This window comes from Rhinoderma darwinii, chromosome 4, assembly GCF_050947455.1.
Source record: "Rhinoderma darwinii isolate aRhiDar2 chromosome 4, aRhiDar2.hap1, whole genome shotgun sequence".
Classification (NCBI taxonomy): domain Eukaryota; kingdom Metazoa; phylum Chordata; class Amphibia; order Anura; family Rhinodermatidae; genus Rhinoderma; species Rhinoderma darwinii.
Window position 1 is genome coordinate 13,500,980 of NC_134690.1, and position 16,837 is coordinate 13,517,816.

Below are 16,837 nucleotides of genomic sequence, written 5' to 3' on the forward strand. Positions count from 1 at the left end.
TGATCCTGAGTTACATCCTGTATTATACTCCAGAGCTGCACTCACTATTCTGCTGGTGGAGTCACTGTGTACATACATTACATTACTTTTCCTGTACTGATCCTGAGTTACATCCTGTGTTATACTCCAGAGCTGCACTCACTATTCTGCTGCTGGAGTCACTGTGTACATACATTACATTACTTATCCTGTACTGATCCTGAGTTACATCCTGTATTATACTCCAGAGCTGCACTCACTATTCTGCTGGTGGAGTCACTGTGTACATACATTACATTACTTATCCTGTACTGATCCTGAGTTACATCCTGTATTATACTCCAGAGCTACACTCACTATTCTGCTGGTGGAGTCACTGTGTACATACATTACATTACTTACCCTGTACTGATCCTGAGTTACATCCTGTATTATACTCCAGAGCTGCACTCACTATTCTGCTGGTGGAGTCACTGTGTACATACATTACATTACTTATCCTGTACCGATCCTGAGTTACATCCTGTATTAGGGCGGGTTCACACATGGCGGAATTGCACTTAAATTCCGCTGCGGACACTCCGCAGCGTTAATCCGCAGCGGAGCCGTTTCTACATTGACTTTCACTTTAATTTAGCAGTGTTCGTTTACACGATGCGTACAATTCCGCTGCGGAGCATAGGCTGCGGAGCGGAATTTGGTGTCCGCAGCATGCTCTGTCTGTTGCGGAGCAGTGGCGGACTCATGGCGGAATTTCTCCATTGACTTCAATGGAGATTCTAAGTTCCGCAATGAAGTCCGCAGCTGTCATGCACATGTCATGTGTGCTGCGGATGCGTCTTGCTTTTTTTACTTGACATTTCTTCATTCTGGCTGGACCTATGTATTTCTAGGTCTACAGCCAGACTGAGGAAGTCAATGGGGCTCCCGTAATGACGGGAGCGTTGCTAGGAGACGTCAGTAAATAGTCACTGTCCAGGGTGCTGAAAGAGTTAAGCGATCGGCAGTAACTGTTTCTGCACCCGGGACAGTGACTACCGATCTCAATATACATGTATCTGTAAAAAAAAATGAAGTTCGTACTTACCGAGAACTCCCTGTTTCTGTCTCCAGTCCGGCCTCCCAGGATGACGTTTCAGAGTAAGTGACGGCTGCAGCCAATCACAGGCCAAGCACAGGCTGCAGCGGTCACATGGACTGGCGCGTCATCCAGGGAGGTCGGGCTGGATGCCGAAGGAGGGACGCGTCATAAAGACAACGGGCGGTAAGTATGAATTTCTTTTACTTTCACTAGGGAAAGTGCTGTCCCTTCTCTCTATCCTGCACTGATAGGGAGAAGGGAAGCACTTTTCCCGCAGTCCGCAGCAGCTAGTCCGCATCAATTTTCTGCACATTTTGTGCAGATCCGCAGCCGTAATCCGCAACCCGGATTAGGTGCGGCATTGATGCGGACAGTTGCGGAGGAATTCCGCCATGTGTGGTCATGCCCTAATACTCCAGAGCTGCACTCACTATTCTGCTGCTGGAGTCACTGTGTACATACATTACATTACTTATCCTGTACCGATCCTGAGTTACATCCTGTATTATACTCCAGAGCTGCACTCACTATTCTGCTGGTGGAGTCACTGTGTACATACATTACATTACTTATCCTGTACCGATCCTGAGTTACATCCTGTATTATACTCCAGAGCTGCACTCACTATTCTGCTGGTGGAGTCACTGTGTACATACATTACATTACTTATCCTGTACCGATCCTGAGTTACATCCTGTATTATACTCCAGAGCTGCACTCACTATTCTGCTGGTGGAGTCACTGTGTACATACATTACATTACTTATCCTGTACCGATCCTGAGTTACATCCTGTATTATACTCCAGAGCTGCACTCACTATTCTGCTGCTGGAGTCACTGTGTACATACATTACATTACTTATCCTGTACCGATCCTGAGTTATATCCTGTATTATACTCCAGAGCTGCACTCACTATTCTGCTGGTGGAGTCACTGTACATACATTATATTACTTATCCTGTACTGATCCTGAGTTATATCCTGTATTACACTCCAGAGCTGCACTCACTATTCTGCTGGTGGAGTCACTGTGTACATACATTACATTACTTATCCTGTACTGATCCTGAGTTATATCCTGTATTATACTCCAGAGCTGTACTCACTATTCTGCTGGTGGAGTCACTGTGTACATACATTACATTACTTATCCTGTACTGATCCTGAGTTACATCCTGTATTATTCTCCAGAGCTTCACTCACTATTAGTGTCTCTTTGCAGACACTGAACAAGCAGAAGATGTTAGGACATTTCAGCTCTTAAACCTGCAGGATTGTGAATGCAGCTATAGCTTATAATACTCACGATCGGTACGAGAGTAGCACTAGTCCTAATTAAAGGGGAATTCCACCTTGAATTTAAAAAGTTCCTTTGTTTTGGGCATCCAGATCCTTTAAATACGTGTGACTACTGAGGTCCTCAGAGGCTGTGTTTGGGAGGGGTCTCTATTCTGAAGCCAACTGTGACTTCTACCTGCAGAGTGAGTATGGGAATTAGGATGTCAGGCCACACCCCACTTTTATCAATATATAAATTAGCCTTCTTGGCAATGGCAATCAAAGATTAACATCAGTGCTGAAATCCAGCAGATCTGTAATATATCTGTTCTCTTTTTTTTTGCTAAGTTGGAAACCATCAACAAGCAGGTTAGATGCTGCTGACAGATCTTATTATAATTTCTTGCAGTCTCTTTTTGTCTTGTCTGAATACACAGGGCAGCTCCGCTCCTTTTGTACATAATAGACCATCTATATTACAGGCCCAGGAAACTTTTTTAACACAAAATTATCCAAATGGTCTGATTGTCATATAAATACTCCGTACCTGCATTAGGTATACAAAGCGGGACTGCAAAGGGAGACAATCAGTTCTCAGTCACAGCGGGACATCATTTTACACTTAACGCACTACATAGGGGCCATGATTTGAATAACAGATCAGGCAACAGCACCTACCTGCTTGTTGATGGTTTCCAGATAGCAACATAATATTTCTTCTAAACAAGAACTGAAAAATAAAGATAATAACCTAACATTGATGGAGTCTAGAGCCAAAGGTAAGGAAAGGTGGAGCTTCACTTTGATTTTCCTTTCTGAATAGAATTCTAGAATGACATTTACTGCTCGCGTCGTGACACAAATCTGGAGAATGACATCATAGTGTTGTAGTCGGTTTTTATTAAGATTATATTCACCCTCCTGAGTGCTGGATAGTTGGTTTGTATTATTACATTTGTATATCTTGTGTTTTGCACTTCCATAAAATACACAGTTTTAGATTTACACGTCTAATGTCTTTCGTCCACATGACATCATCTGCTGCACTGACTCCCAGACTGAATTGGAGGCGGAGTCTGGCTGGTCAGAGTACGGTGACCTCACCACATCACTCTTTTTTAGCCAATGGGAAAGCTAGTTGCTGACTACGAGCCAGCACGGTATACGACGTCACTATGTGCTGACGTCACAATTGCACCACATATTATGGTCTAGACCAGGGTTACCCAAAATGGGTTCTGTGGGGTTGTACAGGATTAGAAAAATATGGCTGCTTTCTTCCTGAAACAGCGCCACACCTGTTCGTGGGTTGTCTCTATAATTGCAGCTCAGCTCCATTGAAGTGAATGGGGCTGAGGTGCAATACCAAATACAACCTGCCAACGGGTGTGGCGCCATTTTTTTAGAACCCCTTTTAATTATTGGGGTCGGAATTCATTTTGGGGTCTGATTGGTTATATGCATTACTTAGGGTATTTGTTTTGGGGTATGAACACTATACACTGGGACGGCACATATGCGTTAAAAGTTTGGTCTTTCCATGATTGTTCCCATACTGATGATGCGTCAGCTGGTTAGAGTTGCGTCCCGCAGAAGCGACATCACTATGGATGACATGTCCATAACGGTCTAGTGACGTGCTGCCCATATGTAGAATGGGTTTGGGTTTTGCAGTGAGGTCTCGAGCTAGTTTGCGGATCCCTGACGTGACTAAGTATAGAAATCACTGGTCTATATCATCGTTAATGTCCCGATTAGTATGGCCAATGGAAGGTCAGGGGTGCATCACCTCTACAACCAATTTTAGGAAAATTAAATTCTTTTTTTTAAAATGTAATCTTGACACCCCAGGAGACATTCTTTGTGGCTTATGGTTACTGAGATGTAGCAGAGGTGACTGTCATTAGGCATCATTGCACACCAGGCAGATCAATTACAGGAACACTAAATGTAGAAAATACTCAGAAAATCTCAAATCTCCTCCTATATTTTGATTCTATTCTCATGTTGCAATCAAAACTATGTGATATATATATATATATATAAGAGAATCCTATACATGTCCCAAGAGATCAGTTATCTCCCTTTGCCTAATAGATCTAAGAGTAGACCTGTCTGTAAGGCACCTGGCTGCAGCAAGAGCTCTTCCCCACTGCACCTTCTGCAATAGGGGACCAGGTACGCTAAGCCCCACCCCTCCACTATCTGCTGGCCAAAAATGGAAGCAATCAGGAGGAAATTGAGTTCTGCAGAAAATTCTACAGACACAAAATGTGGGCAAGTTGTTATTTTGTGTTCAGATTTATTATTTATTTCTATGTGTCGTGTGCCTTTAAGATCTAGCCGCTCTCCTGCATGTCCCTGCATTATTTCATATAGGGATAACATCAGTGGTCTCCAATCAGAGGTCTCCCATCAGATGTTTCCCATCAGTGGTCTCCAATCAGTGGTCTCCAATCAGAGGTCTCCAATCAGAGATCTCCAATCAGAGGTCTCCAATCAGAGGTTTCCAATCAGTGGTTTCCAATCAGTGGTTTCCAATCAGAGATCTCCAATCAGAGGTCTCCAATCAGAGGTCTCCAATCAGAGGTCTCCAATCAGAGGTCTCCAATCAGAGGTCTCCAATCAGTTTCCAATCAGTGGTCTCCAATCAGAGGTCTCCAATCAGTGGTCTCCAATCAGAGGTCTCCAATCAGAGGTCTCCAATCAGAGGTCTCCAATCAGAAGTCTCCAATCGGTGGTCTCTAATCAATGGTCTCCAATCAGTGGTCTCCAATCAGTGGTCTCCAATCAGAGGTCTCCAATCGGAGGTCTCCAATCGGAGGTCTTCAATCAATGGTCTCCAAAGCGCCTCCCCAGCTGATGTGACACTACAACTCTCGGCCCAACTTTTTTTATTTTTATTTTTTTTGCCATTGACTTCCATAGAAAAAAATTATGCCATTAACCCTTTCCTGCATGGCCATGTATATGGGTGGAGGGTGCATGCCCATGTACATAGATTATTCTGTGATTGATTTGCAATCCCCTTCAAGGTCAAAACACAGATTTTTTTTTAAAGGGGGGGGGGGGGGGGGTTCCAAGCATGTTGGTGGCTACGCTGGAGATGGCAAAACTCCCCTCCCCGTTATACGGACTGCCAGCGAATATACAGACGATTGGTAACCCTGGTGAACTCCTAGTATTCCTCATTGTTTTGGGTGATACAGGGTTAGTAGAGGTCTAGGTCAGGTAAATGTACCTATAATGTAATCATATTTTATCTAAATTGGTACAGAATTCTTTATAGGGGTGAGAGCTCTGCGTCTCTCCACACAGTCACAGAGATACATGATAAGATTCTGCTGCCTGCAGCCACCACTAGGGGAGCTCACTACATACAAATATATACAGCTCCCATAGAATTACATGATAAGATTCTGTTGCTTGCAGCCACCACTAGGGGAGCTCACTACATACAGATATATACAGCTACCATAGAGTTATATGATAAGATTCTGCTGCCTGCAGCCACCACTAGGGGAGCTCACTACATACAAATATATACAGCTACCATAGAGTTACATGATAATATTCTGTTGCCTGCAGCCAACACTAGGGGGAGCTCACTACATAAATAGAGCTACAGCTCCCATGAAGTTACATGATAACATTTTGCTGCCTGCAGTCACCAATAGGAGGAGCTCACTACCCACAGATATGCACAGCTCCCATAGAGTTACATGATAACATTCTGCTGCCTGCAGTCACCACTAGGGGGAGCTCACTACATACAGATATATACAGCTCCCATAGAGTTACATGATAACATTCTGCTGCCTGCAGTCACCACTAGGGGGAGCTCACTACATACAGATATATACAGCTCCCACTGACCTCTACAATAAGTTCCCTCTAGTGGTGACTAAAAGAAGTTTATGATTTAACTGCTTTTCCCCCACGTGCACCTTGCCCTTAACTCCGTTGTATATAAAGCCTCTACTTTGAGAGCAATCCAATATGCCGATACATAAATCCGTAATCAGGGTTGGTTGCAGTTGCACATCAATCTCCCTTGCTGAAGGGGGCGCCAAAGATGTCCTGGCATCTGAGTCCTGTGACCTCCGCGAGTCTTAATATTATTTGTATTGTCGTTGAGTCACTTTGTAAATACATCGGGCCGATGGAACAATATAATTGCCAATTATCAGATTAAAGGGGCTTTCGGACGACTGATGATCTATCCACTGGATAGGTCATCAGGATATGATCTGTGAGGGTCCGACACCCGGACCCTGCACCGATCAGCCGCTCCGGATGTCCATTCTGGCTCCATACGTTGCATACTGTGCAATAACATCCGGTGCCCGCAGGCAGCTGGAGCAGCTGATCGGTGCGGGGTCCGGGTGTCGGACCCGCACCGATCATTTAGGTGGATAGGTCATCAGTTGTCCGGTAGTGGACAACCCCTTTAAGTGACACATTTATGAAGCCCCGCCCCTTTTATGACACGTTCAAATTGTCCATACGTTTCAAGAAAAAGGGGTGTGGTCTGCAAGTATCATTTATTTCTAAAAAAAATGTGCTGCATAGTTTTATAAGGAGCCCAGGGCTGTCCGGTGTCAGTGCCCCGTATACCGTAGATATGTCCTGCCAGCGGCCGCTACATGTTATATATACAGACTGTGACTTATTGTCATCGTAGCTAAAAAAAAGAAACAATAAAAGTCAAATTCCCCTAAACAAATGTTAAAAAGTCAAGATTCGAATTATAAATAGTAAAATAATAACAATAAACGATACATTTTATAACAATATAAACAGACACATTTGTTACATCCCCACAACCAATACAATAAAGTGATGGCATCGAAAATAAATGGCGGCGCCGCCGTCTCCTCCACTCTAAAAACATTCTCAGAAAAGACCCAGGAACTTAAATGTCCGAAAACGAGGCCTCGAAAAATCCACAACTCGTCCCGCGAAAACCAGGACGAGCGACCCGGTCAGAAAAGTGTCCGGAGGACGACTGTCGCCGTGACTTTCTGACTAGCGCCCCCTCCAGGTCAGGGGCGGAGTTACTGAGGCATGGCCCCGATGCAGAAGTCCTTCATGCCCCCCCCCCCCCCCCGCCCCACTTCTCTTCATGGCTAACGGCCGCAGAGCGCGACTTTCATCTGCATCGCTGGATCGCTAAAGTGACCCATTAATGCAGCACCACAGCCGGGCGTAGGTAACGTATTTATCTGGATAGGATTAGATACACAGCACAGCAGACAGTATCACACATGATAGGATTAGATACACAGCACAGCAGACAGTATCACACATGATAGGATTAGATACACATCTCAGCAGACAGTATCACACATGATAGGATTAGATACACAGCACAGCAGTCAGTATCACACATGATAGGATTAGATACACAGCACAGCAGTCAGTATCACACATGATAGGATTAGATACACAGCTCAGCAGACAGTATCACACATGATAGGATTAGATACAGTGGCTGAGCAGACAGTATCACACATTATAGGATTAGATACAGGGCTCAGCAGACAGTATCACACATGATAGGATTAGATACAGGGCTCAGCAGACAGTACCACACATGATAGGATTCGATACACAGCTCAGCAGACAGTATCACACATGATAGGATTAGATACACAGCTCAGCAGACAGTATCACACATGATAGGATTCGATACACGGCTCAGCAGACAGTATCACACACGATAGGATTAGATACACAGCTCAGCAGGCAGTATCACACATGATAGGATTTGATACAGTGGCTCAGAAGACAGTATCACACATGATAGGATTCGATACACAGCTCAGCAGACAGTACCACACATGATAGGATTCGATACACAGCTCAGCAGACAGTATCACACATGATAGGATTAGATACAGTGGCTGAGCAGACAGTATCACACATGATAGGATTCGATACACAGCTCAGCAGACAGTACCACACATGATAGGATTAGATACACAGCTCAGCAGACAGTACCACACATGATAGGATTAGATACACAGCTCAGCAGTCAGTATCACACATGATAGGATTAGATACACAGCTCTGCTTACAGTATCACACATGATAGGATTAGATACAGTGGCTGAGCAGACAGTATCACACATTATAGGATTAGATACAGGGCTCAGCAGACAGTATCACACATGATAGGATTAGATACACAGCTCAGCACAGTATCACACATGATAGGATTAGATACAGCAGCTCAGCAGACAGTATCACACATGATGGGATTAGATACAGTGGCTCAGAAGACAGTACCACACATGATAGGATTAGATACACAGCTCAGCAGACAGTACCACACATGATAGGATTAGATACACAGCTCAGCAGACAGTACCACACATGATAGGATTAGATACACAGCTCAGCAGACAGTATCACACAGGATAGGATTAGATACACAGCTCAGCAGTCAGCACCACACATGATAGGATTAGATACACAGCTCAGCAGACAGTATCACACATGATAGGATTAGATACACAGCTCAGCAGACAGTATCACACATGACAGGATTAGATACACAGCTCAGCAGACAATATCACACGAGAGGTTTAGATACAGGAGCTCATCAGACAGTATCACACATGATAGGATTAGATACAGCAGCTCAGCAGTCAGTACCACACATGATAGGATTAGATACAGGAGCTCATCAGACAGTATCACACGATAGGATTAGATACAGGAGCTCATTAGACAGTATCACACATGATGGGATTAGATACACAGCTCAGCAGACAGTATCACACATGATAGGATTAGATACAGGGCTCAGCAGACAGTATCACACATGACAGGATTAGATACACAGCTCAGCAGACAGTATCACACATGATAGGATTAGATACACAGCTCTGCAGACAGTATCACACATGATAGGATTAGATACACAGCTCAGCAGACAGTATCACACATTATAGGATTAGATACAGCTCAGCAGACAGTATCACACATGACAGGATTAGATACACAGCTCAGCAGACAGTATCACACATGATAGGATTAGATACACAGCACAGCAGACAGTATCACACATGATAGGATTAGATACACAGCTCTGCAGACAGTATCACACATGACAGGATTAGATACAGGAGCTCATCAGACAGTATCACACGATAGGATTAGATACAGGAGCTCATTAGACAGTATCACACATGATGGGATTAGATACACAGCTCAGCAGACAGTATCACACATGATAGGATTAGATACAGGGCTCAGCAGACAGTATCACACATGACAGGATTAGATACACAGCTCAGCAGACAGTATCACACATGATAGGATTAGATACACAGCTCTGCAGACAGTATCACACATGATAGGATTAGATACACAGCTCAGCAGACAGTATCACACATTATAGGATTAGATACAGCTCAGCAGACAGTATCACACATGACAGGATTAGATACACAGCTCAGCAGACAGTATCACACATGATAGGATTAGATACACAGCACAGCAGACAGTATCACACATGATAGGATTAGATACACAGCTCAGCAGACAGTATCACACATGATAGGATTAGATACAGCGGCTCAGCAGACAGTATCACACATGACAGGATTAGATACACAGCTCAGCAGACAGTATCACACATGAGAGGTTTAGATACAGGAGCTCATCAGACAGTATCACACATGATAGGATTAGATACAGCGGCTCAGCAGACAGTATCACACATGATATGATTAGATACACAGCTCAGCAGACAGTATCACACATGATAGGATTAGATAGAGTGGCTCAGCAGACAGTATCACACATGATAGGATTAGATACAGTAGCTCAGCAGATAGTATCACACATGATAGGATTAGATACAGTAGCTCAGCAGACAGTATCACACATGATAGGATTAGATACAGTAGCTCAGCAGACAGTATCACACATGATAGGATTAGATACACAGGTCAGTAGACAGTATCACACATGATAGGATTAGATACAGGGCTCAGCAGACAGTATCACACATGATAGGATTAGATACACAGCACAGCAGACAGTATCACACATGACAGGATTAGATACACAGCTCAGCAGGCAGTATCACACATGATAGGATTAGATACACAGCTCAGCAGACAGTATCACACATGATAGGATTAGATACAGTAGCTCAGCAGACAGTATCACACATGATAGGATTAGATACAGTAGCTCAGCAGACAGTATCACACATGATAGGATTAGATACACAGGTCAGTAGACAGTATCACACATGATAGGATTAGATACAGGGCTCAGCAGACAGTATCACACATGATAGGATTAGATACACAGCACAGCAGACAGTATCACACATGATAGGATTAGATACACAGCTCAGCAGGCAGTATCACACATGATAGGATTAGATACACAGCTCAGCAGGCAGTATCACACATGATAGGATTAGATACACAGCTCAGCAGACAGTATCACACATGATAGGATTAGATACACAGCTCAGCAGACAGTACCACACATGATAGGATTAGATACACAGCTCAGCAGACAGTATCACACATGATAGGATTAGATACAGTAGCTCAGCAGACAGTATCACACATGATAGGATTAGATACAGTAGCTCAGCAGACAGTATCACACATGATAGGATTAGATACACAGGTCAGTAGACAGTATCACACATGATAGGATTAGATACAGGGCTCAGCAGACAGTATCACACATGATAGGATTAGATACACAGCACAGCAGACAGTATCACACATGATAGGATTAGATACACAGCTCAGCAGGCAGTATCACACATGATAGGATTAGATACACAGCTCAGCAGGCAGTATCACACATGATAGGATTAGATACACAGCTCAGCAGACAGTATCACACATGATAGGATTAGATACACAGCTCAGCAGGCAGTATCACACATGATAGGATTAGATACAGCGGCTCAGCAGGCAGTATCACACATGACAGGATTAGATACAGCGGCTCAGCAGACAGTATCACACATGATAGGATTAGATACAGCGGCATACAAGTATATGGAGATGTTACTGTGGTCACTGTGACGGTTGTGGGGTGTTGGGCCGTGGTCCCCTCCGGCTTCATTCTTACATGTCACAACTGTGACCGCTGCAACTCCTGCCACTGCTCCAGCGCTAATGTGGGTAAAACAGTTGTGTAAGACTGTAGTGATACCTCTAATAGACAGCAGCATGGACAAAATAAATGCAGCGGGCAGGCACATCTGATGACGTCACGCTGCCCGCGTCTGCCCACGTCTGCCCGCCTGCTTTATTCTCAAGCCGCAGGTTGAAACTGGAGCCCCAGCGGAACGGAGGAGACCCCCCCCCCCCCCCACCAGTGCTTCGTACACCCCACGGGGAGCTCATAATAACTGTCTAGTCAGGACACGTCCATGTAATAATTACTTGTATTCCCCATGAAATAACAATTCTGGAACATCTTTTCTTAGAACTCTGTGTTGTGCCGTTCCTCTGTTACTCCTCCTAGAAATTTATTAATGAATTGACAACTGTGTGTTACCATTACCTTGTCAAATGGGCGCGTCCTTAGTAGAGCTGAGCGAATTTCCCGATTACTTTTGGCACCGATTCAATCGAGTCAGCCGCCCAATTTGATTCAGCCCAAATAAATTCGCCGAAAATGTCTATTTCCCCTGATTGTCTTGAAGACTCGTGTCTGACTCTCCGATGTCTCCTAGGACTGCGCCCAAATATTCTCTAAACAGGGAATAAGGGGGATACATGTCACCTGCTGATATACCGCGCTCATCACCAGGAGATTAGCGCAGCCGCAGTGCTTTATAATAGGAGACCCCTGAACGGGGTCGCACCGCGTGCCTCTCCATCAGCAGACATTTTTGGGACGAGGCTGTGCTAGAGGGAGGGATATCCGCAGTAGATTTGGGGGACGCCCGCATTTGATCCTTTTTCAAATTTTTGAGGAATCCGAAACTTTTAGGAAATTCGGACCGAATTCGATTTGTATAGAAATGATTCGCTCATCTCCAGTCCCTGCACAGTCTAAGGCCCCGTGCAGACCACCGTATATTTCGTCCATAATTACGGACCCATTCACTTCTACGGCTGACGGACACTTTCCCGTATATATTTACGGGAAGGTGTCCGGGCTGTGGAAAGTTTCCGTAAAAAATAGGAAATTTTTTTTTTACAGACCGGTCGCGTGCATGGGGCCTGACTCTGTGATTGGACAGTGTCAGTCTTTGTAGGGACACACCCCTAACTGGTTACACCCACTTGTCAATTTTTTTCATACATTTCCAGGAGGAAAAACAGAGGAACGGCACATTGTTCACACACAAAATCAAAAACAGTTGAAAATGACGGAGCAGTTTTCAAGGGAGAACAGCTTCTGATTTCCCGCAGTTTTTGTAGCCTAAGGGTATGTGCACACACACTAATTACGTCCGTAATTGACGGACGTATTTCGGCCGCAAGTACCGGACCGAACACAGTGCAGGGAGCCGGGCTCCTAGTATCATACTTATGTACGATGCTAGGAGTCCCTGCCTCGCTGCAGGACAACTGTCCCGTACTGTAATCATGTTTTCAGTACGGGACAGTAGTTCCACGGAGAGGCAGGGACTCCTAGCATCGTACATAAGTATGATGCTAGGAGCCCGGCTCCCTGCACTGTGTTCGGTCCGGGACTTGCGGCCGAAATACGTCCGTCAATTACGGACGTAATTAGTGTGTGTGCACATACCCTAAACGCTTTTTGAGGCGTTTTTTTGGAGCTGTTTTTGGAGCCGTTTTTAGAGCTGTTTTTGGAGCTGTTTTTGGAGCTGTTTTTGGAGCCGTTTTTGGAGCTGTTTTTGGAGCCGTTTTTGGAGCCGTTTTTAGAGCTGTTTTTGGAGCTGTTTTTGGAGCTGTTTTTGGAGCTGTTTTTGGAGCCGTTTTTGGAGCCGTTTTTGGAGCTGTTTTTGGAGCCGTTTTTGGAGCCGTTTTTGGAGCCGTTTTTGGAGCCGTTTTTCTATTGACACAATTTATAAGGGTCTGTTCATACGGAGAGTTTTGGGGTATATTTCGGGGCATAAACACCTCGAAATACACTTGAAAAAAATTAAAGCTAAACGCCTATAAACATTTGCCCATTGAATTCAATAGGAAAAATGGCGCTTCGTTCAGACAGGGCGTTTTTTTACGCCGCTGTTTTAAAAAACAGTGCGTAAAACACAGCAGCGTTAAGTTATGTTCACACGGCTCATTTTCAGCCGTTTTTTGGGCCGTAAACGCCCCGAAAAAGGGCTAAGAATACGGAAGCTGAACGCCTCCAAACATCTGCCCATTGATTTCAATGGGAAAAATGGTGTTTCATTCCCACGGGGCGTTTTTTTACGCGTCAGTTTTTAAAAACAGCGCGTAAAAAAAAAAGGCTTTGTAAAAAAAAAAGCCCATGTCACTTCTTGAGCTGTTTTTGGAGCCGTATTTCATTGTCTTAATAGAAAAACAGCTCCAAAATCGGCTGTAAAATACGCAACAAAAAACGCCTGATGCTTAAAAAACGGCTGAAAATTAGGAGATCCCTTGAAAACAGCTCCGTATTTCCAGCCGTTTTTGATCTTGCGTGTGAACGAAGCCTCGCAGCTCCAAAGCTCAAGAAGTGACTGCTCCTTCTTTTTACAGGGCGTGTTTTTAAGAGCCGTTTTTTAAACGAGCACTTTGGCCGCTTAGTTTTAGCGACCGGTGGGGGTCTCAGTGCTCGGACCCCCACCAATCAAAACCTCTGACATGTCAGAAGTTTGTTGAACGTTTACTTACCCTTTAAATTAACTTTGCCCTTAAAGGGGTACTCCCACCCCTATCTCCAGAATGGGGGGGTCACCCGGCCCCGTCTCGCTGGCTGTTTCCATAACTCCCATAGAAATGAATGAAGAAAGACACGCACATGCGCGACCACCTCTCCATTCATTCTCCACCTGGATGCCTCACCAGTGGGGGGGCAGGTGAACCCCATTCCGGAGATAAGTGCGGGTCCCACAGTAGTGAATATGCCATAAATGAACAATTAAGAGATTATTTATTATAAAAAAAAATAATAATACTAATGACTTACTGCACTTAATAATACGGGTAACTTATAATATAGCAGTATACAGTGTGTGCGTGTGTATATATATATATATATATATATAAAATCAAACTCTCTACTGATCCAGCTGTTTCCAGCAGGTGGCGCACTGTCACCTCATCTTTATGACTTGCCCTTCTAGCTGAGTCCAGCAGGTGGCGCGCTAAACACTAGGAACCGGGTATTCCACATCACAAGACATGAGACTGGAGGAACCAGCAGCAAGAAGGGGGGGGAGGTTGTTGCAGGATGAAGCAGCAGCAGCAGCAGCAGCAGGAAAGATGGATGTGATGTAAATGCCAAACCTGGAGCAGGAATCCCTGCAAGGATATTTGTGCAGAGAGCCTGACCAGCTGCCTCAGGGGTGTCCCTGTCCCCAAGCTGTTCTGCAGAGTCCTGGGCTTGAAGAAGAGACAGCAGCATTGGCTTAAGAGACAGCTGGATGGAAGGCTGTGACATCTGCCTGTTCTTCTCCTTTGTGTGATTCCCAGGAGAGGAGAAATCACAGATCCTGCTCTCCTCCTCGATGCCGACTATGGAGAAGAAGAAGAAGAATCCCAGTGTCCGGCTGTAAATGGAAATCTTCCCGGGATCGAGAGATCTTGTGATCCATGATCGCCCTTTAATTCATCGCCACATCCTTGCTTTGTTTTTCCATCACCTTTTTTTTCCTGGTCTTCTGTTACATTTTTTCCTTGTAATTCCCTATTAAGCGGCTGAGGGATGTTTGACCATACGTGGTGGGATCTGATTATTTTCTTTGGGCTTCTGTCACGAGTCGTGCCTGATTGAGGACACAAGATCCAGGCTTTGGGAGGAATTACATCCTGTTCTTTGATTAAAAAAAAAACAAAACAACAGATTGCACAAGGGGGGAACCAAGCAAGACAAGAGAAGAACATATGATCATGAGAAGATCCACATCTTCACCCGGCTGAGGAACCAGGGATGCACCTGTTCTGGAAAATCTGAGAGGGATTTTGGAATTGGGGGTGGTGGTTGTGGCTACGGTTGGCCTTGGGGTAAGGTAAATGTCCATCTTTTCCTGTAGGGTCTTCGGGACCTAGGACCTATTGAAGAAACATCTGGTCTGGCATTGAAGACCTACGTAGGATGCTTTCCTAGATGTGTCAAGGTGGGCCTGGAGATTTGAAGACGGTGCCATGAACTCGAAAGAAATACGATGAGTGTTGGCCATGGTCTTGAATAAGTCATGGACCTAAAATCCCGGGTCTAAAAAGTTCTCAGGTCTTCTTGAAGGAACCGAGGTGACCTACTGACAACAATCTCCATTGCAAAGATGCCCCGGAACCGGGCCTTTTCGGAACCCGAGTACTCAGCCGAGTATTCGGCGGACTATTCGGTCAGTTTACCCTCCGACCCGGAGCATGGCGTTGGGCGGACACATGAAGTGACGGTCCGAAGCTCGGGCTGCTGCCTCTGCTTGCCGAGGTTTATGCGCCTGACGTTTGCCCCGGAGTCATTGGAAAACCTCTATCAGACCTATTTCCGTCGGCAGCGCCACGAGACGCTGCTGGTTCTGGTGGTCTTCGCTGCTCTTTTTGACTGCTACGTCATCGTCATGTGCGCTGTGGTCTACACCCAAGACAAGTTGGCTTCAACCTTGGTGGCCGTGGTCGGGCTCTTGGCGCACCTTCTTCTGTTTGTCCTATGCAAGTTCGGGTTGCTACCGGACCGCATCTCCCGCAAGTTTGTCCCCTACATCCTTTGGATATTGATTGCGGCACAGATTTTCTCCTACCTTGGCCTTAACTTTGCCCGTTTCCACGAGGCCAGTGACACGGTCGGCTGGCAGGCCTTTTTTGTGTTTTCGTTCTTCATCACGTTGCCCCTGCGGCTCACCCCCATTGTCCTGATTACCACCGTGTCCTGCGGGATACACACGTTAGTGCTGGGGGTAACCATCGCCCAACAGCAACAGGGCTCTATGGATACGAACGCTTTATTACGCCAGGTAAGTGCCAACCGGAAGTCCTGCTGGATTATCATCTATAAGGGGTTCTCCAGCTTTAGGTCCATCATGGTCAATTATTCTGTATTTTAACGTGTCACAGTTTGGACCCCCAAGATCTGACCTCAGGGGCCCACATGTAATATGTTCATGGACTAGGTTATGTCGATAAGGAACCACGTGTGTAGTCATCATCCTTGGGCGACCACCATGTAGTGGGACCCATAGTGGAGTTCAAACTTTTAGCATGTCCCGTGCTTTGTTCGAAAAACTTTATTGACCTAGTTCTGGAGCGCCCCTTTAATACATAGAGGACATGTTGTAAATTATATCATTCACATAAAGGGGTACCTTGAAGTTATTAGGGCAACTGTTAAAATTCAGTCCCCATTGGCCGGTGTCGGAGGG

The 16,837-nt window shown here is 45.1% G+C and overlaps 1 protein-coding gene across 2 annotated transcripts in view; it reads left to right on the top strand.

Annotated features, from left to right (window-relative positions):
* Nucleotides 1-14,669: 14,669 nt before the first annotated feature.
* ADCY3 (adenylate cyclase 3) overlaps nt 14,670-16,837 on the top strand; it is a 211,029-nt gene continuing 208,861 nt past the window's right edge. For both annotated transcript variants that reach the window (XM_075860838.1, XM_075860839.1), the window contains exon 1: nt 14,670-16,432. In XM_075860838.1, coding sequence (XP_075716953.1) covers nt 15,758-16,432 — 675 coding nt within the window. In that variant the 5' untranslated portion in view covers nt 14,670-15,757. The remainder of the gene's footprint in view (nt 16,433-16,837) is intronic.